The sequence below is a fragment of the Periophthalmus magnuspinnatus genome, chromosome 11, assembly GCF_009829125.3.
Source record: "Periophthalmus magnuspinnatus isolate fPerMag1 chromosome 11, fPerMag1.2.pri, whole genome shotgun sequence".
Taxonomy (NCBI): Eukaryota; Metazoa; Chordata; class Actinopteri; order Gobiiformes; family Gobiidae; genus Periophthalmus; species Periophthalmus magnuspinnatus.
The window spans coordinates 24,381,179-24,406,281 of NC_047136.2; the positions used below are offsets into that span (position 1 = coordinate 24,381,179).

At 39.7% G+C, this 25,103-nt stretch overlaps 1 protein-coding gene across 1 annotated transcript in view; it reads left to right on the forward strand.

Annotated features, from left to right (window-relative positions):
• Positions 1-25,103, forward strand: part of ext1c (exostoses (multiple) 1c) — a 176,044-nt gene that overhangs the window by 136,084 nt on the left and 14,857 nt on the right. The window contains exons 3-5 of the mRNA XM_033975063.2: positions 4,592-4,685; positions 15,488-15,595; positions 19,380-19,499. Of these exons, the coding sequence (XP_033830954.1) occupies positions 4,592-4,685; positions 15,488-15,595; positions 19,380-19,499 (322 nt within the window). The remainder of the gene's footprint in view (positions 1-4,591; positions 4,686-15,487; positions 15,596-19,379; positions 19,500-25,103) is intronic.

Genomic DNA, 25,103 nt, shown 5'->3' on the forward strand with positions numbered 1-25,103 from the left:
TTTAAAAACACAGTGGAGCACTTCCTGTATTACCACTTTATGACATCACGAGGTGGAACAGAGTGTTTTCAGTCTGAGAGAAGAACTCAGCTTAAATATGCAGGGTTTGTGTGTTAAACATGTGCGAATGAAACAAAAAGCACAACTCCAGGTCTGTTTGCGACGAGGAAACTTTAAAACATAGATCAGAAAATAGTTTAATACGTGCGCTTTAAACATCTCCGTCAGCCAACACAGTTCAGTCGTCTATTTACCACAAAACCATTGCCCGCACGACAACGGAATCAGTGTAGCGCTTTTTCCACGTTTTTATATTTTATTTTACAGCCCAAGTATGAAATATGTCGTTGCTGTCTGCGGGGTGATGTATTGGCGTTGGGAGGAGGCCTTTGCGATTATATCATGAATCAATAGGAAGCCAGTATTACGCCGTACTTACTTCGTCCATTACAGAGGTTGATGGATATGTAATTTCCACATTCTCCGGATAGCTCCAGTCTTGTGTGAATGTGTTTTGTAGATTTATGAGTAAAGACATAATCGGAGGCGTTATGATGAAATAGCCCAAACGACAGCAACAATAACTGTGTTTTATTTTATGTGCGGCAGAGGCTAAATATATCAGAGGAGGAACGCCGCAGGAGTTTTATTACACTGGTTTATTGTGGTCGATGCAGATTGCGGCTTCAGAGATATGATTATCCACATCTCCACAAAAAGGCTATATACATTTACATGCAGCTGGGTAGGAAATGCGAGGTATTGTGAGGCAAAGCGGGGATACCTGGTTTTCAAACTGTCAAATAAGAAAGGAGGTGTTTAAAGATATCAAACTATAGCCTCTCTTTGATACATATTCACACGCATGGGTTTTTGAGCATGTGTACAGCTCATAAACTGTATATATAAATGGACATAGCTAACCCGCTAGCCGCCGCGTTCCAAATAGGACGTGATCATGAGTGCGCTTCTGGTTCCATTGACTCTGGCTTTAAATTGGAAATCGGTTACTGCTGCTGTCAGGTTCATCACTTTGGTCTTAAAATGTCCGTATTAACCCGCTCTACACGCTCCTGGTGTTTTATTTCGCTATTGTGACCGTAAATCAAGATGTGAACATTAATAACAGACAAATCAGGCGCCTTCTTTCCCCAAGGTCACTCGCAGAAGTGTTAGCAACAAGTTTGATTCACAGCTTTGCTACGTGCCCGTTCCCTGCTAAATCAGAGGTGCGGGCGGGAAGGGACGTTACCTTCAACAGACTCACTCCAGATTGGCTCACGGTTGATATGATACTCGTGATCGGAATTCCAAATGTGGAACGTGGCTCCAAATTCTCCCGTATAACTGCTCTAGCCTTGATGAGTTTCATGTGACTAGATCCAAACGCTGTGGGTCTACTTCTTTATACAGTCTGTGGTACAGCATTAGATCTGCTTTTTCAGATGCTTAAACGCATCCTTTATTGTCCCTGAAGTAAAGTTTCTCCTATGCATTTGACCCATCTTTTATGGCTTATAGGACAACCTGTCAGGAGCAGTGGATCCATCTCCAGATCTTGAGCAAGGCTTGGTCAGGACTACTTAAGATGGAGGATTTTATCTACTGTACATGTTTTGTGTTTTCGGTGCAAAGGGGGGAACCAGAGTGCCCAGAGAAAACCCACCCAGACACAGAGAGAACATGCAAACTCCACACAGAAAGACTCAGGTGATAGACTATAGAACCTGGAACCTTCTTGCTGTGAGAAGAGAATACTAGTCCCTCAGCTGTCTTTGAAGTGAACCGGGCTGGACTGGACTCTCATCCCAAGAGGTGACACTAGCTCAGTTGGTAGAGTGTTTGTCCACTGATCCAGAGGTTGATGGTTTGAATCTTAGTGAGAGCAGTCAGATCCACTTACCCTAAGGTTGGCAAAGTGATTCTTCCCTGGGCAGGACACTTAACCCACCTCGCCCCTAGTGTCTGTGTGCGCTGTGTAAATGGGAGAGTGGTTCCTTGGTGTAAAGTGCTTTGAGTGCTTGGAGGGTGGAATATAAAAATGTCCAGGTTTATGAACAGCACAAGTTTTACTATTTGATGTTGAGTGCTCTGTTTTGTTTTTTTAGCTCAACATGTAGCAATGGAATTTACTTAACTTTTACCACCTTTAGCGTTATAGGAGCCAACTTCAGAGTCATACGTCATATTTGATGAAGCTGAAAGAAAATACCGACAAGTCAAGTCAAGATTTGGTACATTTTTGTTCACTGCTTCATTACTTAAGCATTTATTTGACAAAATGTTCCTTTTCAGAATGTTCCCAGAGTACATAAAGTCTGACATGGCCTTAGCAGAAATGACCTCTGATGTGCAAATACTTTGAATAACAGAGATTGTATGATAGCTTTGTACTTTCTTAGGCATTTTAATAACAGTACTTTTAAATATTAGTTCCACCTTACAGATGTTTATATAATTTTACCTAAAAGTGAAAAATGACCGTACTCTCCTGTTGCTATGAATGTCACGTATTGTATTTGATTTGAATGGTTTTATTGTTTAGGACTAGTATGTTTTAACATTTTGTAGTTTTTATGTGGTGTGGTAAAATGGATTTGGCTTTGAATACTGGACATATTTTCAAATCATAGTACTTATTGTAGTTACTGTACATTCATCTCCATGTCCTCTGATCTTGTGAGTGTAAAGATGAGTTTCGTCTCTCCCGTCTCGGAGCAGAATAAATGTGCTTCAGAGCTGAGTGGTTTTGACAGGACCCTCAGTGGGACGTTTGGACAAGTGTCTCCGAGTGTGTCAGAGCCAAATGACGCCTGGAGACGCGCTGGACAAATGAGCTGAAAGGACAGGGAACTCTGACTCTCTCCTGCTCTACCGTGGACGTATCATTAGGAGACACTGCACTGGATTCTAATGTTAGCGTCTATTTAGCAACTCAGCTAGTCTAGTCTGGGATGATTTTGGAACAGTGGAGCCAGTCCCCTTTGTTTTTATGTTGTAAATTATGAATAATCCAGAGCTGGTACCAAGCCTTGTTAAGATGAAGCTCTTCGAGGCTAACAGTTATAGCGGCGAATTTCGAGTGGAGTTGCACATTTGGAATTCCGATCATTAGTATCATAGCAAACGAAGAGTCAATCCGGAGCGAGGCTGTTCAAGATAACGCCCCTTCCCACCCGCACCGCTGGTTTAGCACGGAGCAGGAGCTTAGCAACGCTGTCAATCAAACGTGTCTCTAACGCCAGTAGGAGCGACCTCGGGGAAAGACGTCGCCTCATTTGTCTGTTATTAAAGTTCGTATGTTGAATCATGGATAAAAAAGCTAAATAAAAATGTTATATGCTTTAATATGGGGATGGCCGTTCATTTGTACGTGAAGAGATTTTCGATTTGACGTAATTCCGGGTAGCATCGGCGCTAAGTGATCAAGCAATGGGCAGAGATAGGGAATTTCGCATCTATGAATGTCTATGCGCTCTACTCAACCATGATTCCCTCAACCATTGACAAATAAGGTGTAATTGTGTGTTTAGTTGTTCAGGTATTTGGGACAGGATCAGTGGTGGAAAAAGTAGTCAATTTTGTAATTTTGTTAAGTAAAAGTATAGATTACCAACCAAAAAATACTCACATGAAAAGTGCACTTAAGTAAAAGTATTAAAGTACCCATTTAAAGTACTTTGCATAGATTTTGAGCTCTAATAAAGCTAATGTATAGATTTGTGCTGGATTTTATTTAGTAGAAATAATTGAATTGATTGTTTTTTTCTGTTTTTATTTGTATATTTTTTCTTTGCTCAAATTACGAATGTGTTAAAAAATAAACCCTCAGCCTTTTCAGCAGGTCTCACACAATAATAATTACTTTTCTGTCCAGTTAAAAAATTTAGTGGAGTAGAAAGTACAGATACCTGCGCTGAAATTTTGTGAAGTAAAAGTAAAACGTATCCACTTTAGTAAAGAACAGATACCTAAAATGTGTGCAGTTATACTTTTACTTTGTTACATTCCACCACTGGACAGGACACTTTGCTGAGGTAAATGTATAAATAATAGCTTTGCTGATTGTGATCCTCCAAGTTGTGATTTTGATTTATTGCAGCCCGTTTACATTTGGCCCACCTGCTGATCTCTGAAGCTAAGCAGGGCTGGGTCTGGTTAGTACTTGGATGGGAGACCGCTGGGAATCCCACAGTGGGCCAACAGTGTCTCTAGTGCAAACTGTCATTGTGTCCTTAGGCGAGACACTCCACCCAACCTGCCTAATATGAACGCTGTGTGTGAGTGCGTGTTGATTGTGCTTCTGTCAGTCTGTCCCGGGGCAGCTGTGGCTACAACAGAAGCTTACCGTCATAGAGTATGGAGTGAATGACTAATGACTTGAAAGCGTCTGGAAAAAGCGCTGTATAAGACTGATGCATTAATGTTTCTGTTTTTATGTTGTTGTTCGCTGTTTATGGATTGAATGTACTTAAATAATCGCAGCGAGCTTTCCAATTTCGATTTAGATTTATTGCTATGAATCTTTCAGACCTTGTACAGCAGCTTCACAGTGCATTAGACCCATATGTTTCTCTTTTTGTGTGTCTAGGTTTGATTATCAGGAGCTGCTCCATAACTCCACCTTCTGTCTGGTGCCGCGCGGCCGACGTCTGGGCTCCTTCCGCTTCTTGGAGTCTCTGCAGGTAAAATAATACACAGCATCATAAAAACATCATTACAGCTCTCTTAAGGGGATTTATGGCCTTATATATGTGGAGGAAATACGCTGTCCCCTGTACAGTAAATAAAAGCGCTGCTGTACTAGGGACTGTAATACTGCATACAATTTTGACTGAATAACTCGGAAAATGAAATCGTATATATAGAGGTTATGCGCTGAAATGGTTTGATCCAAAAAATACACCTCAATATTCAGACTGAGAGGCAGGACTATGGAGAACTTAACTGAAAAAATGTGTTTCTTTGCAAATTTTTGTCCATGGAGTTGTTGTTTTCGCCACACAATAATTATTTTCTCAACACGCGGACTCAAAAACATCTTATTTAAGGAGAAAAAGATTGTGTTAAAACATGTCTGATCCAAAGTCTGATGATTCTGAGCGCAGCCTGCAGTGTCCCTGTTGTTTAGCTAACTACTAACTGGTTTTCTACTACTGTTTACTTGATTTTCTTGTTTTAGATATCAGGTACAAACGAAAAAAATAGCTAAGTTTGGATTTTTATATTTGTCATTAGACTGTAGCAGCTCGCTCAGATTTGGGAAATGCTAATTGGTCACATTTTTATATGGCGCTTTAACATCTTCAAGGTACTCAAAGCACTTTACATCAAGGAAACACTCACCCCACACCACAGAGACACTGATTGCAAGGTGGGTTAAGTGTCTTACCAGTGATGTCGAGAGCGGGATTTGAACCGACAACCTTTGGATCAGTGGGCAAACACAACACTCACCACACCACTGTCGCCCGTTTTAGATGTGTTTTGAGCTGACACAGGAGAGACTTTCGTTACTCACCGCTGACACTTAAATATCTTTGCTACTCGCTTATAAAGTTCCAAAGGTTGTCATCCACATAACCTCTATAATATAAGATTCAGTGCAATACTGGCTCCGGGACGTCCAGGATGTGGAGACAATGGTCCAGTTGTCTTTTTAAAATGTATGTCTAACTGTGTATCATTGTGTTTGTGAAATGGATCCGGAGAATCTGGTAGGAGAACAGACATGACATAAGTTCAGCTTTATACTTTTATTTCAATATCCCTCCTGTTGTGACCAGTTACATTTACATAGCTACGTTTACTTGAGAAACTTTTTTAGAAATTGTACTTTGCAGAGTACTTTTATAGCAGCACTTTCATTCCTACTTGAGTAATATTTTTTATTGAAGTGACAGTACTCTTAGTTGAGTACATTTTTAGCTTCTCTATCCACCTCTGCTATTACTACTACTAGTACTGCTGCTATAACTTTAAAAATCATTTCTATAGCACTATACCAGCTTTTACAAACTACATAAATCACTTCAGTAGACCGTTACTTATTAGCTCTGCGCACTGTGGGGATAAACTGTGGGGGCTAATGGACAAATGTATGGCTGCTATTATCCTGACCACCATCATGCACAACAATTTATAAAAAAACGATGTAATGTAACTCTTCTACACTTATACTGTTAGTCACTATTATGAAGTACTATCCTAAAAAAATCCACATACCTAAAGGTGCACGGAGATAATTATAATTATTTTGTAGCATTAGACATATACTGTATTTTGCATTTTTTCATTTAGGCATTTTGTTGTTCTTGAAAAACATGCATTCTTACCACGAGTTAGCTCTCCTCTCCGCAGATCTTACCTCTAACTCGGCCTGCCTGTGTCCATAGAGAACAATCAGTTAAATTCCATACTGGAGTACATTCATGGACAGAAGAAGGAGCTGGCAGCCCCACCATCACCTTCACCATCAAAGTTACATAGTGCAGCTTTAGTTTATTTTCATTCTGTTCCTTTCCACTCGCTCATGTCTTTTTATGGACACATATTGTTCTGATTTACATTTGTAGTGAACACTGTAAGCCAGGAGTCCTGTTTCTGTTGGCCCATAACACAAACATACTCACGCATGTCAACACTGCAATCACTAAAGCTACATTAACTCACACTCTCTCGACTGCTTTAGCCTAGCATAGTGACTTTTTTTAAAAACCGGAAACCCAACCTGACTCAATGGGTTGTAGCTCATGTACACTAAGATCAACAAGGAAGTCAAATGTTTAGGTTTTGGTGTGGGTTTTTACAGCAGTTCTCAGCGATCTGGGCCTTAAAGTTCACATCTGCTAATGCTTTCCTCGCACCATTGTGTTAGCTTAGTCGTAAAGGCTAGTAAAATGGCTCTATTAAAAGCCACACACATTGAGCTAACAGTGCTAGCGTCTATTTCGAGGGCATTGGTGAAAAGCGCAGAGGTCTACAACAATAAGGCGACCGCAATGAAGACGTGCCACCCAAGTCGCGTCAAAGCGGGATGAACCGAAAACATGTTTTTAGATTTGGCTGCTACCCCGCTCCCTCGTCTGAGCTGCTCACTTGGGTTGCTATGGTTTCGTGAATGCATTTTTATTGTGATATGTTTGAAAAATAAACTTGGACTACGTTAAAGCAACTCCATGTAAATCTCTAGGTGGCTCTTCGATTGTTGTTAGTCCATGGAAATAGAATGTTAAAACCATACTTTGGAACATTCGCCATGGATATAGAGACGTTTTATGCCGTACAGTGGAATATTATAACCGAACATTTCCATCGAGACAAGTGGTAAGAATGAGAGGTTTGTGGAGATCCAAGCCTGATTATAGTAAGAATGCATGTTTTTCTTAGTTGTTTGGTGCAATTAAAAACAGAAAAAAACATATTATTTTGGCCTTTTTTTGGGGGTTTTTGGAGAAAAAGATTATGCAGCTAGCTTTTAAACTAAATCGCTACAAAAATACATCTACAACAGGGTGAATTAAGCCTATTTTAGTCCAACCGAACTGTAACTGGACCAAAACCAGGACTAACATTGGACCGCTGAACTCGAACTAAATTACACCTGGACTAAAAAAGGTTTAATTTGGAACTAAATTTCAGCCAGGACCAAACCAGACTAAAACAAAAGCAAATGTATTTTTCCCTAACTACTGGTTGTTTCACTTTCTGATCCAAAACACAAAGCTAATTAAACAGAACCCATTGCGTCTTAGTCAATGGTCCCATTTCCCTTCTGTGTCCTCTGTTCCACCCCCATTCAAACTCCTATAAGGGATTTCAATGGCAAATATTTTCCTAATGCCAGCCAAATCCACAGAAAGCGGCAGTTTGCGACACGGTGCGCGCTCACTGCCAGTTTTCCATGAACACTTATCCCGAAAACGTCCCTGAGCTCCAAAACAAACAGACCCTGCGAGGCCAAAACTGTCGGGGGAACGCCACATTTGGGAACGCTGGGATTTTTGAAAATAATAACGGTGCCACATTTCCAGTAGGTAAAGATAATTAGATAACTTAGATAATTAGTTTCATACAGTGCAGCAGATGGCATGATAAAACTGTCATTGTTTCTAAAGGTGCACTATGCAACTTTTCTCGTAGGGATTCTGCCACTTGCTTGTTTCCATGGAGATGTTATTTCTTTGCCTGGATTTTTTCCACTGTATAGCATTAAAAGCCTTGCATTTATTCTATTACAGGCGTTTACTGCTAAAAAAAAACAGGAAACAAACAAGCATTGCAGTACTCTCCACAGATCTGACCTGTAATTTGATCTGGTGGGCTTTCTTTGCCTGGGATGTTCCACTGTATAGCATTAAAAGTCTTGCATTTGTTCTATTACAGGTGTTTATTGCTAAAAAAAAAAAAAAACAACAACAAGAAATAAGCATTCTTACTGTACGCAGGGTCGCCTCTCCACAGATCTGACCTGTACTTTGATCTGTTGGTCTTTCTTTGCCTGGAATTTTCCACTGTATAACATTAAAAGTCTTGCATTTGTTCTATTACAGGTGTTTATTGCTAAAAAAAAACAAAAAAAACATTGTTACTCTACGCAACATCGCCTCTCCGCAGATCTGACCTGTAATTTGATCCGGTGGCCTTTCTTTAGCAATAAATACACCTGTAATTGATTAAATGCAACATGGATACATTCAATGCCATAGTGAGGAATATTCCAGGCAAAGAAATAGAGGAAATCATGGTGACAGACCCCCCTTGAAACTTCCATAGTAAATCTTTAACATAAACAGTAAAAAACATATGGATATTTACACAATCCCTAAAGCCAGATGCCCTTCCTGTTCCCGTACATGTTTTTGTTATGCACTGTTCTGTTCTGCCACAAATAAAGTTAGATGGATAGCATTCTTTAGCCTCTCATAGACCTCAATGTAAACTGAATAGACTGTCAAACCACGATGAGGCCTCCGTCTGCTCCTATTTCATAACACGGGCCATTCTCTTGGACTGTGTATAAAACAAGCCCGACTTAGATGAGCAGCAGTTCAGAGTTTACACAACACACACCCGAGTAACCAGACCACGGGAAGTTTATATGATCCTGCATGTTTCCCTTTGAGCCTGTCTGTTCTGGTCACACACAAATCATCATTACTACTATATGCACTGATTTACAAAGGGTTCAGCCACATGCCCTTCCTTCCTGTCTGGATAAAAGCGAACAGTGTTTTGGGGAGATCTATTGCAACCGTAGAGTAAAAAAGTAGACTAAGGGAGTGTTATGTCATCCATAGCGTTCAGTTCCAGTCAAATGAAGCTCATCGAGGAGAATTTGGAGCTGAGTTCTATATTTAGAATTCCAACTGCAAGTATCATAGCAACCAAAGAGCCAATCTGAAGTGAATCGGTTAAAGGTAAAGCCCCTTCCTACCTGCACCACTGGTTTAGCAAGGAGCGGGTGCTTAGCAACGCTGTCAATCAAACCTGTTGCTAACGCTAGCGGCAATGACCTCAGGGAAAGAAGGCGCCTGATTTGTCTGTTATTATTGTTCATATCTTGATTTACAGGCACAATAGCAAATTAAAAATAGCAGGATCAGGTAGAGCGGGTTGATGGAGTCGATGGAGCTGGGAGTGCACCCATGATCACTTCCTATTTAGAACGTGGCGGCTAGCACGTTAGCTATGTCCATTTATATATACACTGCGTGGGGAGAAAAAAGTCGCCACCAAGAAAAAAAAAGGTCACACACTCTAATATTTGGTTGTTCCACCTTTAGCTTTGATGACGGCACACATTCACTGTCGCATTGTTTCGATTTCGCTTCTGCAATGTCACGCGATTTATTTCCATTTATTTCACAAACATGTTGCTTTGATGACGGTGGAGTCTGACGCTGCACAAAGCTTCTCCAGCACATCTTAAAGATTCTCAATGGGGTTAAGGTCTGGACTCTGTGGTGGACAATCCATGTGTGAAAATGATGTCTCATGCTCCTGAACCACTCTGTCACAATTTGAGCCCAAAAAATCCATTGATGGAATAACCTGGTCATTCAGTATATTCAGATGTCAGCTGACCTCATTCTTTGAGCACAGACTGTTGCTGAACCTAGACCTGACCAACTGCAGCAACCACAACCTGTTTGCTTAGTTAAATCCAGGTGGCGACTTTTTTTTTGGCCAGACAGTGTATATACAGTCTATGATTGTAGCTGAGTTGGGAGATGGAATAATAACAATAATAATGATTGAGCTCTCATAGATAATGAAATCTCCAACCCCACGTTTCATGCACACGACACACGCAGGGACGTATCTTGCCAAAGGACTCAAGGACAGTATGACATAGTTGGAACTTCAACCACCAACCGTACAGCTATTAAAATTCTCTCTACCGCCTGACCACTGTGCCATATTGTACTGCAAAATCAGGTACTAACTCAGGACACAACAAGGACTAATCCGGGAGTAAGCCGTGTCTAAATCCGGACTGAACCCGGATTAAACTGTCGCTGCGTTCACTGTAGACTATTTCCCTTTGTGCGTCTGGGTTATAGTCACGTTTACCTTGCATTTTATCTTACACTTCACAAATCCTAGTTTATATCATGTCAAAATCCTTGTCCTCTCTACTTGGTTCAGCGGGATAGTACCTGTGCTAAATATTCATCATAGTTTAGGAAAAAAAGTTGAGCAGAAAAATACAAAAATACAGGAAGTAGCGCTGAATTATTAAACACAGTACGTCTACCTATTTTACACTCAAGGAACACATTTTTTCCCACAGATTAAATATTGATTTAACAAGATAAAGGCGGACTCGTTTATTTATATTTGTCTGATCATAACTATTGTTCAGTTTATGTAAATGTTTAATATTATCATGATCAGTATGTTTTAATGAAGCTAGTCTAACACGTCATATACACTTTAAGGTTGTTTTTGTGGTAGCCCCAGACACAACCCCTTAAAATATCTCAGCCTCTGCCCAGGAATGCCCCCTCCGTGTGGGGCAGGGACCTCGGGCCACCCCTGGGTCCTGGATTATCACTTGGTCCAAGCCTGTTTGACCTTTACGTTAACTATTGTGACATAGAGACCCCTGAATAGTGCGTTCAGGCGCGTTGTCCCTCACCACCTCTATTCTCAGACGTAATAATAATCTCACATGAATCTGCGCGCGGCTTTGAACCAACACTGCTGATCCTTTATGATCTAATTACAAAAGTGAAAACTACACTTGGAGACGCACGGACATGGTAGCAGCATTTTCTTGTAAGATAAACAATAAAAAGTAAAAGTTATACTAATTGTAAGTATGTCTACACTGAAAAATGTTTTATACATATTAATGACGTTATTCATCTAATTACAAAAGTGTTAAAATTACACTTGGAGCAGGGACGGCGCCATGGGGGGGCTTGAGGGGGCACTAGCCTCGGCCAGTGCCCCCCACAGCTCCCCTAAAGAAGCTGTTTCAGATAAAAATGAGTTGAAGTTATAAAAATAATTGTGTCTTGTTATTTTTAAACACCATAGTGAAAATATCAGACAATACATTCAGAGCTATATTTACAATCTACTTAAAAAAAGACTAAATAAAAATAAATAAATAAAAACTATAATTACTTGCAAGATAAAAAGGTATAGTACTGTTTTTTTGTTTTGTTTTTTTTTTTGTTTTTTTTTTATGTACTCAAAATATGTTCTATTTCATTTAAAGGTGCACTATGCAACTTTTCTGGTGGAGGGCTGGCCATCTGCCTATCGAAATTGAGAAGATATTATTGTTTTGCCCAGAATGTTCCACCATAATTGTCAATAACCCTAATTATTTCCATGGAGACAAGCAAGTGATCCCACCAGGCTGTGTTACAGGTTAGATCCGTGGAGACGCAAGCCCAATCTCAGTAGTAGTGCATGTTTTTCAAGGTGTTTTTGTGTAATAAAAAAATAAAAAAAAACTAAGTGAATAAATGGAAAATAGAGACACCCTCCCAGCTTTAAATACCAACATCCTCAAACTTTAAGCTTCACCCACTTAGTAATTTTTTTCACTCTGATATTTTAACATAATTAAAACTGTCTGGAAAATAAAGTTGCTTCCATATAGTTCTCATCCTCTGTGTCTTCAGTCTTTTATTTTATCTCTCTCAGTTTTGTTGTAGATACAGCATAGATCACTGAACATAAAGAGAATTATCCTGAACTAGAAAATATAAAAGTCATTAACTCAGTGTGTAATAAGAAAAGTAAAACCCACACACCACAGTACATGGTCCATTTATTTCTTCCAACAAGATAAAGATTGTGAAAATGTCCAGAGTGTTTTATTATATTGTGCACAAAGTAATCATGTCCAAACATAAAAACTATATTTTTAAACATCAGATAGTGAGTAGAACTTAGTCTAGTTAGTAAAGTGAAAACTAGAATTTCCCACAAGATTAGCCTGTTATTCTCACCTTTACAATAGAGCTGTCAAAAGTATCGAAAATCAGACACTAAACCTTTCGATACTAAAACTAAGTATCGAAACTAGATACTCATTTGGGCGACATTGGCCCAGTTGGTTTGTTCTCTGACCTGAAGGTTAGTGGTTTGAATCCCGCTCTCTATGTAAAGATTATTGTTTGAGCGGTCAGATCCACCGACCCACAGGTTGGTGGTGCGATTCCAGCTCCCACAGATAAATGCTGGCATTGTGTCTTTGGGCAAGACACTTAACCCACCTTGTCTCGTGTATGAATGTGTGTGTGTGAATGGGTGAGTGGTTCCTTGACGTAAAATGCTTTAAAGTGTCTTAAAGGTGGACCATTTACCAAAAATGTAATTGTTTAAGCAAGTATCAATACTAACGAGCCACATTCACAGGTCTCTCTCCTACGCACCTGTCAGAAAACAACATATTACCCACGAGATTTTAAAAAATGAATTATGCAATTATGTCTGAAGTGAAAACATGTTATTGTAGACTCCAGGGAGCTCGAAAATTACATCATTTAACCAAGTCTGTTTTTCTTACATCAGATTTCTGCAAAACACTTTCCCAAATTGATTGTAAGTTATTTATTTGAGCAGCTGTATAGCGCACCAGATCCACTTTGTTAGAGGAGATGTCTGTCCACGAGGCCTGTAGTCGATCAAACACATTCTTGTTTGACCAAAGACATGTCCTGCAGATCGATTAGTCAAGCAAAAAGAGGCGTCACAAAAGCTCTCCAAACTATTACGTATCTCTGTGTATCTGACCCAAACTGCACTCACAAGACTACACCTGCAGGGGGGGTTCAAGTAAACAGCTATTTATGCCGAAAATAGTACTAGGAAACAATGTATTTATATAAAAAACACCAAATATTTAGCTAACTCATTCACTTCTCCTTTCAAAATAAAATCATGGTGAATGCACTAAAACAACTAAAGACTGGAGGTGGATTGTCATGTGTATCTTTAAAGTCGAGGTGTAATATATCCCGCCTGGTTTGATCGATGGACATGTTATCTCCACTGTATAGTTTTGACTCTATGTATCTCCATGGAAACAAGCAGGAGGCACCGTTAAGACAAGGTCAACTTCGTGAAGGGGCGAGTCCACTCACGGTCAGAAGCATAGACTGTAAATATAAATGGACATAGCGAACCTGCTGCCATCTTACAAATAGAAAGTGAACAATGGCATCAACTCTGGCTCCAATTCACTTTCTATTGAAAAATGTACGCCCCTCTCTCCTTGTTATTTTGGTCTTAAAACGTTCGTCTTAACCTGCTCTACGTCATCCCACGTGTTTATTTGGCTATTTTCTCCATAAATGAAGATATGAATATTAATAACAAATGAGGTGCCTTCTTTTCCCGAAGTCGCTCCTGTTAGCATTAGCAACAGGTTTGATTGACAGCGTTGCTAAGTAGTTGCTCCCTGCTGAACCATCAGTATGGGCAGGAAGGGGCATTATTTTCAACATCCTCTCTCCAGATTGGCTCCTTGGTTGCTATGATACCGGTAGCCAGAATTCCAAATATGGGACTCCGCTGCAAATTCGCCGCTATAACTGCTAGCCTCGATGAGCTAACTGCAGAACGCTATAGCTGACGTTACACTCACTTAGTCCACTTCTTTATACAGTCTATTCTCAGGCGACATGTTTTTCAAGTGTTTTTTTTTTTAACAATAAATGTTAAAAAGCAATAACATCTCCGTGGAGACAACTACCCCCTCACCTGAAAAATTACACACTGCATCTTTAATATACCAGACCATATTGTTACTACCCTGAATTCATAAAATACAAATAAAATGCAAGATAAAGATGTGTTGTAATGCATATATTTGACATGTTTAAATATTTACATAAACTCAATTTGACAGCAGGGACACATTATATGAAGTTTAATAGTAACCGTGGCGACACTCCATTGAAAAAAAAAGAAAAAAAGAACATCAAACAGCTGTCAGAAAACGTGCGTAAACCTCTACATCAAAAATGACTTTCCCTCCTGTTTACCGCCTCTTCTCAAACCTCCTGCTCTTGTTCCTAATTAGTCCTCACTGTTGGCCCTGTCGCATTTAAAGACGTTCGACTGACAATCTCTGAAAAGAAACGCCCCAGGGAATCATGGGAAGTAAGATGTGAATGCAGGTAGTCATTATAGAAACAGTATGGGAGCCTGGCCACGGTTACATCAATGTTTAGTTTTGGAATGTCATAGCAATTTTGTACATTGTTGAATTTTTTCTTGTGTTTTTATTACTAATTAAAACAGCTGTAGTTTCAGTAAAAAACACTTGAAATGACCGTAGCCATTTTAGAAAGAGGAGAAGTCAGACAGGGACCAGTGCATTATGAGAGATATCATAATAATTGTTTTTATGTAGAAATATATTAGACTGAAAGTATGTAAGTAAGTAAACTTTATTTATATAGTGCTTTCCATAGATAAAAAACTGCTTTACACCAAATAAACAACAATAAGGCAAATAGGATCATAGGACTAACACAACCGAAAGCTTTTCTAAACAAGAGCGCGTTCAGCTGTGGAGTCGGCCACACGGAGAGACAGGGGCGGAGCATAACATGACTATTAAACCTGTTTTTTTTGGACTACGAGCAGGTTCTGACTAAAGGAGCAGAGGGTGAGTCCAGAGGAGTAAGGAGTTAAAAGGGGGGCGGCCTGCAGAGTACTTAATCCTGAACTTTACTAGAAGACAGTGGAGGGATGGTAAAAAGCATCTGGTAGCTTAAGAAAAACCTGGATCATTATCAGCCAACTTGGATCATTTTGCTGCAAACTCGGATCTACTATTAAAAATGTAATTAAATAAAGAAGCAAAAAAATGTATGTACAGTATTATAATTGTATATTTGAAATTGAACAGTTGAAGCGTTCTTACAGTTTGCTCTCCACACTTTGTACTTTCTCCCTCTGCCATGTTTTTTGTATAAATGTATAATTGTGTGTCTGTGTGTTTATGTTTTAGGCGGCGTGTGTCCCTGTGCTGCTAAGTAACGGCTGGGAGCTGCCCTTCTCTGATGTGATCCAGTGGAACCAGGCCGTCCTGGAGGGCGACGAGAGGCTCCTGCTGCAGGTCATAATCCAAACAGATTATAACTATATACTTTTTATGTCCTCAAGACTCTGCCTTAAAATTTAAGTTTGTTTAGATCTTTTATTTTTAAGATTTAAGACAAACAATGCAGCATAGACCAAAACAAACTTTCTCATTTTATAGTGAAAATGTTCTTTGAGCAATCGTGCCTGATGATAAGACTCGCTCTGGTTGGTGGTTTCCAGATTGAAGCATGTGATGGGGCGAGAGACAGATTTCCCTAATGATTAGCTTGTACTTTTCCATGAAATATCTAAAATGTAAATGCACAAATGTTGAACACGATAATTTCTGTTAGTGACTAGACCCAAAAACAACACAAATCTGCATTTTAACAACAATAATTTTACCTCATCTGTATTAAATATTATTGGCCTATATGTGACGTCATCTGAAACTGTAATTTGTATTTATAAATTGACATTGAGCTAACCCAACTCTGGCTACAATTCACTTACTATTGAAAAGCTGTGGCCCCTCTCTCTGTAAATGCTGTTGTCAGACTCATCGTTTTGATCTTAAAATGTTCATATTAACCCACTCTACATGATCCTGGTCATTTTATGTCACTATTGTGTCCGTAAATCAAGATATGAACATTAATAACAGACAAATCAGGCGCTTTCTTTCCCCGAAGTCGCTCCTTTAGGGGCGTCACCTTCAACAGCCTCGCTCCTGATTGGTTGCTATGATACTCTCGCTAGGAACTGTAAATTGCCTCCAAATTCACCACTACAACATCCAGCCTCGATGAGCTTCATTTGACTGGAGCTGAACACTATGGGCGACGTCACGCTCGCTTAGTCCACCTTTTTATACAGTCTATGTCTGAAACTCAGCAACAGGAAGAATGGTCTGACAGGTATGAACAGAGACGTGCAAAATTAACCCCTGAAATGATCAAAATGACTGGAACAACACCCATTTCTATTCAAACGGTTTAAAGTTTAACTCTCTGGTACTGGTCTCTATTCATAAATTTGAGCTTCCTGTTATATGCAACATTCTAAAGACTTATTTTCCCTTCAAAAGAAATAATATTGCGTGCTAAATTGTCAATCGCTATGGCAACAGTCGTAACCTTCCATTATTCTGAAACCCATGGCTTGACGACTCCACGAATAGCTTCTTAGTCATGGTTACATTGTTACACCCAAAAAGTCACATTGTACATGCGCTAGTACAAAGCATTATGGTATTACACCTGTATCAAAGCGCACCTGTACAAGCCGCCACGCTCGCAGATTAAACAACACGGAGCTGTAATCCGGGGTTTAAAGTGGTGAGTCCTCTGATCTGCTCCGTCTCTCACACAAAGGAAAAGCAGAGCGACTGGACACTGGTGAATGGGGTGCGTTTATGTACAGCGAATATTAGCATACAGGGATGGAGAGGGGATCGGGAGGGGTCACTGAAGGGTCTGAAGCTTGAAAACACATAAAAGAGAAGCAGATTATTAGTAGAAATTACAGCTGGATGATCTCACTCCCTGACAATGTGTTGTTTTTGTACACTCCTTGCTCTTGTTTAATGCAGTTCTACGGTGAAAAACAGACACAGTTTCCTCGTCTTTTTCAGCCTCCACTGTGCTCCGAGTGAGTGACAGGTGGATAGAGCCAGAGTGAAGAGTAAACTTTAAACTAACAGTAGGTAGCTGCAGGTATCTCTTAAATAAATGTAAAAAGCAAACATCGAAAATTTAAATCATGATCTGGCTCTAAGAACATTTTGGCCATATTTTAAAAAGGAGATATTATGTAAAAATTGTCTTTCCTGAGCTTTCTATCATGGTATAATGTTGTTCCCTTATTAAAAACATGCCTGAAGAAGTTTTAGACGTCAACCATGCATGTTTCAGTAATTTAGGGATCTCTCTTCTGCCTGTTTTGAAGCCTGCTTAGAGTTACTGCTAAGATTCTGTGCAATCCTCAGCCCACAAACCTACGTCACCCATGCTCCCACATTCTCCATTAATATACAATACCCACCTTGTCTGTAGTCTGACATATAGAGCATAATCTCATGCACTAATGTATGAATAATATCTAAAGCCCAAGGTGAGGAGGCTGAAGTGAACAGACTTTTAGTGGAAGAAGTGTCCTTGATGACTACGAACACAAGCTGCAGATTAAAAAAAACACCATCTTAAGTGTCTCTTTAAGTTCTTTCCATTAGAAAATCAGTATTAAAGCTCTAATAAACTGCTCTTTCAGTGAGTCAGACACTGTGGAGAGTCTCTCCAAATCCTGCTTCACTAATTAAGATCCATTATCTGAGACTAAAAGTGCTCTGGGCCACGAACTTACGAGGAAACTTTGTGCTTTAACTATACCACCCTGGAAAAGCATCTTGAGGCTTTACTATCATGCAGATTTGGAGTATCAAGCTTTTTCTAATATCCAAATTAGAGCTGAATGATTTTGAAAAAAAACAATTTATTTTCTGACAAGCGTTGTGATTGTGATTAGATTTGCAGATCCAATAATAGGATTCTGTTTAGTGTTCACATTTTAAATGCATCCCAAGACAAAACAACTGAAATATGAGCTAACTAACAAACTAAACTAGCAGTTTTTATGTGGAATAAGACAAGAGATTTTAGAGGAAATGACGGTAATTCAAAAAATGTAGCCGTTGAGGTTTGCTAATTGCATCCATTCAAATTGTGTTTTTGATTTGATTCTGGTTAAACTCACAGCCGAAATTGAGTTTAAAATCGTAGTATATGGTCTCAGCATTTGCTTATAGAACATATCTGTACTGGGGATTGATACAGCACCTTTAGTATTGAAAGAGATAAATATTTGTTTTAGTAAGACAAAATAAAATTGGATCAATATTCTTTTTGTCATATTGTTCAAACATAAATTTTTGCAGTGTATTCATTCTCCAAAAGAGTTGTTACAGTATGAGATTAATTTTACCAATTTGTTTAAGCTCAGACTATCTCCTGGTTTTCTTGATTAAATCTTTAGTGCCCATATAGTTTGTGTTCTGTGTTCAAGCTAATGGCTGCAATAATTACACCAATGCCAATGTTTCCAATACAAAACAGCAGACTAGACGTGGGGCGATATCAAAATTTGGTGTCATGGTAAACGGTCACATTTTTATAGGACTTTTCCACACACATTCACACACATTCATATGCTAGTGCACACAAACACTGGGAGCAAGGTGGATTAAGTGTCTTGCCCAAGGACACAATAATGGCATGCATCTGTGGGAGCTGGAATCGCACAGCCAACTTGTGGGTCAGTGGATCCGACCATTCTACCAGTGATGTTTTAGGTTGAGAGCGGGATTTAAACCACCAGCCTTTGGATCAGTGGACAAACGCTGTACCAACAGAGCTACTGTTATCATGTCAAAAATAACTGCAATTAACCATTATGTCATGATAATTATTAAAGCTGCTGACACTTTAACAAATCAAAAATATTAATAATAATAATTGATTTAATTATACTTAACAGGATCCAAATTTACACAACTGTTATAGCACTGTACTTTGTTAGAAGAGATCGTCATGGAGAATTATGTTTTTTCTGCACATTCTGCTGATATAATGACGATTATCTTTGTTGCCGATTATCACAACTATACAAAATGTCCCATGAATGATTATTGTTTACCTTTTTTATCATGATAAACGATATTTCTGTTTATTATCCCATCTGTAGTCATGACAACACTTTATTGTAGATTAGACCATGTGTAGCCCACCTGTATAGAAATAAGTAACGCTTTGTTGTAATTGCAGGTCCCGTCCACTGTGCGCGCTGTGGGGAACGAGAGGATCCTGGCCTTGAGACAGAGGACGCAGATGCTGTGGGAGGCCTACTTCTCCTCTGTTGATAAAATTGTTCTCACAACACTCGAGGTTAGAGGCTGATTAATACTTATACAAATATAGCCTTAATTTTGGTACCACGTTTTCTATTTCTGATGTGGTTTCTGTAAAAGACTTAAAAGGGCATTATTACGTTATTTTCTGATCTATTATAATGTTGTTTGCTCATCAAAAACAGACCGGAAGTTGTGTGTTTTTCATTCACATATTAACACACAAACCCTGTATATTTAGGCTGAGTTCTTCTCTCAAACAGAAAACACTCTGTTCCACCTTGTGATGTCATCAGGTGGTAATACAGGAAGTGCTCCACTGTGTTTTTAAACTCTATACACCTTCAACACAATAATTTGGATGATTTTGGCCCTGGAATTGCCAATCTCTATTGAACTCGAGGTAAAAAGTAGCTGTTGATTTGAAAACTACCACTTCATGACATCACAAGGTGGAACAGAGCACTTTGAGCTTTGGAGATGTAGACAGACTAATAATAAAAGTTACTCAAACATGTGTGAAACAAAACACAACTCCAGGTCTGTTTTTGAGGACATAACAACATTATAACATGACTTAAAGCTCACAAGAGTCAATTTTGTGTAATATAGGACCTTTAAAGGTTTGCTATGTAAACTTTCTAGCGTCCACCACATCGTCCCCATGGAGATGTTATCGCTTTGCCTGGAATGTTTCATGTTATGGCATTAAATGGAGACAAGCATATTACAGACTGCATGTTTTCAGGGTTATTTTTCAGCTATTAAAACATCTGTAATTGAATAAACACACTAGATTTATGTTATTTCATACTGCGGAACAACAGCAACATCTCCACGGAGACGAGCATGTGATATTTATGTTGCTTTCATGTTGTTTTTGCAGTGAACCCAAACCTGACAAGTCATAACTCATATCTGTATCTTAATGATATATGATCTTTATATATTACTACACATTTGGGAATTTCTTTACAAGGCCGTCCGGAGGTGAGGCCCTTTGAACACATTTCCCTCGACTTTTCACTACAGTTGTGCGCACTCATAGTAAAACTGCAAACCCGTAATCACGCAGATAGAAGGGTGCACTGGCTTAGAAGGTTTGGAGACAGGAGCAGATGACAGGACCGGAGCACCAAACCACAAAAAGGTCCTGACGAAGATGGTGTTTACGAAGCGGTGTTGTTTTTGTAGCTGTTTTTACTTTTACGAAAGTGAAGCTGCCCATTCTGGACTTGGACGAGGCTGGTTTGGACAAATGCAGAAAGGAAAGTGTTTAATTAAATTTCAATTATGTTGTCCCATGTTCCCAGAAACCAAGGAACAAGGTTTTAGTGAATGGGTGAGTTTAAGGTCATGACTTAGTTTGGTCTGTCACAATAACATATTTTGAAGTGTGATATATTGCTGCAGTAAATATAGATGATAAATATTGATTGTAAAGTGGAATTATGCCCAAAAAAAATAAATGTAAATGTACAGAATTGTAAAAAAAAACCAAAAAAAAAACAAACATACAACTGTAGTAAAGAAATAACAGAAAGCAACACTTCAGTAGCTAGTTTGTATTTATATGGACTCATACAAGTTCATGATTCAAACCTCGACAGTTTAAATCTCATCCTAGTACCTAAAAATATTTTTTTTAAATTCCACAAGTACAAAGGAAATATACCGACATGTACTCATAAATATTTTCATTCATTTTCATTTATTTATTTATTTATTTTGAGCACATATATCGGGTACATTTAAAGCACATTTCACAAATTAGTCCTTATATAAGCTCGAAAAGGAGTGGGAAGAAGAAAACTTATTAAATCCCACCCCTATCTTAATTTAAGACATACATTAAATACTTTGTTTAAGCTTCCTATTCAGTTGAAAAGAAGAAAAAAGAATACATGTATACATATATATACCTGTACACATATACACATAAACACATATATACACACACATGCATATACAATCATACATATAAATACACATAGACTCATTCAATTCAATTCAAATGCAGTAAAAGGTCACTGACAATAATTTAGATGTAGTGAGGCATCTCTAGATTGCAACAGAAAGAAAAACACCAACAATGTTAAGAACAAGAATACAACAATGCAAAGGAAACAATAAGCATAAAGTAGAACCAACACTGATACAGAGAAAGTGCAGTATGACTTTATATTTAAACTGGCCTCTCTCTGTGTCAGACCAGTGGATAAGTTGATATAGTGATTATCATGACAGGCCTAGTCTTAACGATGTTTGCGTTGTTTACAGTTTGTTACATTAAAAATAATGATAATTCACATGACTAAGACGATCTATTGTCCTGGTAGAGAAACGTGTCCTCTGCGTTTGACATTTCCTTTAAGGTCGCCGGGGCAACCTGTCTGAAGAAGATGGATGATTTCAGACACTGTGCATGTTCTGGTTTCAGATTTACTTTTGAAACAAGTCAGAAAAGATGAGTTCAGTCACAAATGTGGATAATTGTGTCCAATCATAACTGGTGGAACGTAATGAAGTAAAAGTAGTAAAGCACTGCACTTAAGTGAATATTTTCGGTATCTGTACTTTACTTAAGTACATTTTAAACTGGATACTTCGCAGCGTGCAGCAGAACATGCAAACTCCACACAGAAATCATGAAATCAATGACACTTGCCTGTGCCAGTCTGTGTAACCTGCTGAAGAAATCGATGTGTTAGAAAGGCGTCAGAGTACAAAGTGCTTCATAATGTGTTGTGCATGGAGCTGTATAGAAATCGATGATACAGATTTTTGTCATGACCGATACCGATTGTGTAGAATAGAGATCAACTCATGGCCAATAAGCTCTACCGATATATTTGTGCCGATATGAAGGGCAGATTTTGATTATTTCCCCCAGATTCTGTAAGCTGTGTAGTTACATTTTGTGCAGAAGAAGAATGACCAAAACAAAATATCAAACTATGCTGGAGATTACTATGGAGTCAATACGTTAAAAAGTCCAGATATATCAGCCAAATGATATAAAAAGAATCTAAGGAAGCATTTTATAGAGCTAAATTATTCCCTGATTGTGGGAAAAATGGACTAATGTGGACAGAGTTGTGTTTTAGTTTTAGTTTTTTCTCAAGCGATGCAGAAAAGAGTGTGAATGGTTAAAATTAACTATTAAAATGTTAAAATCTAGATCTTGATTAACTTTGAAAAATGTGAATAAGAATTTTGACTCATTTCAACTTGTGTAGATATTTATTTTTTACATTCTATATAAAATTCCACAAAAAAAAATCTAAATTGGTGACATGGATTTACCTTTTTCAAACCGTATCTCTCTGTTATATCTATCTTTAGGGCTATATTTTAATACAAAGTGGTCATTATGTTAGGGCTGTTTGTACCTCAGACAATCAATCAAAGAATTATAATTTACAGGGACCAATTTAAAGCATTTCAATTTACATAATGTTTTTTGTTCATTCCTGTATTGTCTCATTGCATTAGCGTGGACAGCATTAGCATCACATGAATACTGTTACTTCTGTCTCTGCTTTATCATCTTTTCTTTCACCAGCGGTTAGCATAACAAAGCTAGCCGCTCATAAATAATTTACGTTTTAGACCACACATGAAAACGCCACCGTCTGACCTTCTGCGAGGCTTTTTAATATATATTTTAAAAGATGTGCGATTGAAGTGCAATAATTTTGAAATCTAAACAAGTCTGTGTTTTTACGGGTTGGTGGTGGTCCCTGGTGAGTCGGCGTCAGTGGAGATGATAAAGCAGAGGGTGTGGAGGTTTGTGATAAGCTGCTTATATACGTACAGCGGAGGGAGGGAGAGAGGGAGGGAGAGGGGGAGGGGTAGAGAGAGGGTGGGTAGAGATGGCGGGAGAGAGAGAGGGAGGGAGAAAGGAGGAGAGGGAGGGAGAGAGGAGGAGATGGAGAGGGAGGGGTAGAAAGAGAGTTGGTAGAGATAGAGGGGGAGAGGGAGGGAGAGAGGAGGAGGAGAGGGAGAGAGGAGGAGGGAGGGAGGCAGGGAGGGGGAGAGAGGGAGAGGGGTTGAGAGAGGATGGGTAGAGATGGAAGGAGAGGAGTAGAGGGAAGGAGAGGAAGACAGGAGGAGAGGGAGGGAGAGGGTGTAGGGAGAGAGGAGGAGGAGAGGGAGGGAGGGAGGGAGGGAGGAAGGGAGGGAGGGAGGAGGAGGTGGAGAGGGAGTGGTTGAAAAAGGGTTGGTAGAGATAGAGTGAGGGAGAGAAAGAGGGGGGGTAGAGAGAGGGTGGGTAGAGATGGAGGGAGAGAGGAGGAGAGGGAGGGAGAGGGTGGAGGGAGAGAGGAGGAGGAGAGGGAGAGAGGAGAGGGGTGGAGAGGGAGGGAGAGAAAGAGAAAGACGGTGGGAGAGAGGGAGGGAGAGAGGGTGTAGAGAGGGAGAAAGGGAGGAGAGGAGGAGGAGAGGGAGGGAGAGAGAGAAAGGGGTGGAGATGGGGGGGTAAGAGAAGGAGGGAGAGTGAAGAGGAGGTGGACAGGGAGAGATCGAAGGAGGGGAAGAGATGGGGGCGGGGAGATAGTGAGGGGGGTAATGACAGTAGGGGGATAAAAAGACAGAGGAGAGAAGAGGGAGGGAGGGAGAGTAGGAGTAGGGCAGATAGAGACTGAGGGAGAGAGAGAAGGGGAGGAAATAGAGAGAGATAGTGACAACAAAAGGAGAGAGATGGAAAGAGAGGGAGAGACAGTGAGGGAGGGAAGGAGAGAGATGGGGAAGAGAGGGAGGGAGAGAGTAGGATGGGGAGAGGGTGGAGGAGAGGGGGAGAGAGAGGGGAAAAGAGGGAGAGGGGCGGGTAGAGAGTGAGGGAGGGAGAGCAAAGGGATGGGGATATAGGGAGACAGTGAGAAAAGAAGGGAAAGAGAGGGGGAGGCAGGGAGGGAGGGAGGGAGAGTAGGGCAAGAGAGGGCGAGTGGCAGGTAGAGAGGGAGTGAGAGAGAAGGGGAGGGGATAGAGGGAGACAGTCTGAAAAAATAAGAGAGTGGGAAAGAAAGAGCGTGAGACAATGAGGAGGGACAGAGAGAGAGAATGGGAAGAAATGGAGAGAGGGACACAATGAGAAAAGAATGGAGAGAGAGTGATGGAGGGAGAGGGACGTAGTGAGAGAAGAAGGAAGAGAGGAGAGCACAAAAGAGGATGGACAGGAGAGAGGGGAAGAGAAAGAGAGAGGAGCTCAGAGGAGACGGTTGCACTCTGGCTCTAGTCTGATGGGAAGATAAGGCTGCCCCCTGCTGGTAGTGGGGATAAGGAACAGCAGACAACAATAACTTTTTAAATATTAAATCTTTAAATGTTTAGATTTCCATATCAGAGCAGATTTGATGTTTCTAGTTCTCAAAACATTTTACTCAATTTGTATTATCATCTTGTACATTAAAGGTCCCATATTAAAGAAAATGGACTGTTGTGAGCTTTAAGTCATGTTATAATGTAGTTACCTCCTCAAAAACAGACCTGGAGTTGTGTTTTGTTTCATTCACACATGTTTGAGTAACACTTTATTATTAGTCTGTCTACATCTCCAAAGCTTAAAATGCTCTGCTCCACCTTGTGATGTCATCAAGCTACAGTTTTCAGGTTAACAGTGAAGTTGTGTGGAGTTTTAAAA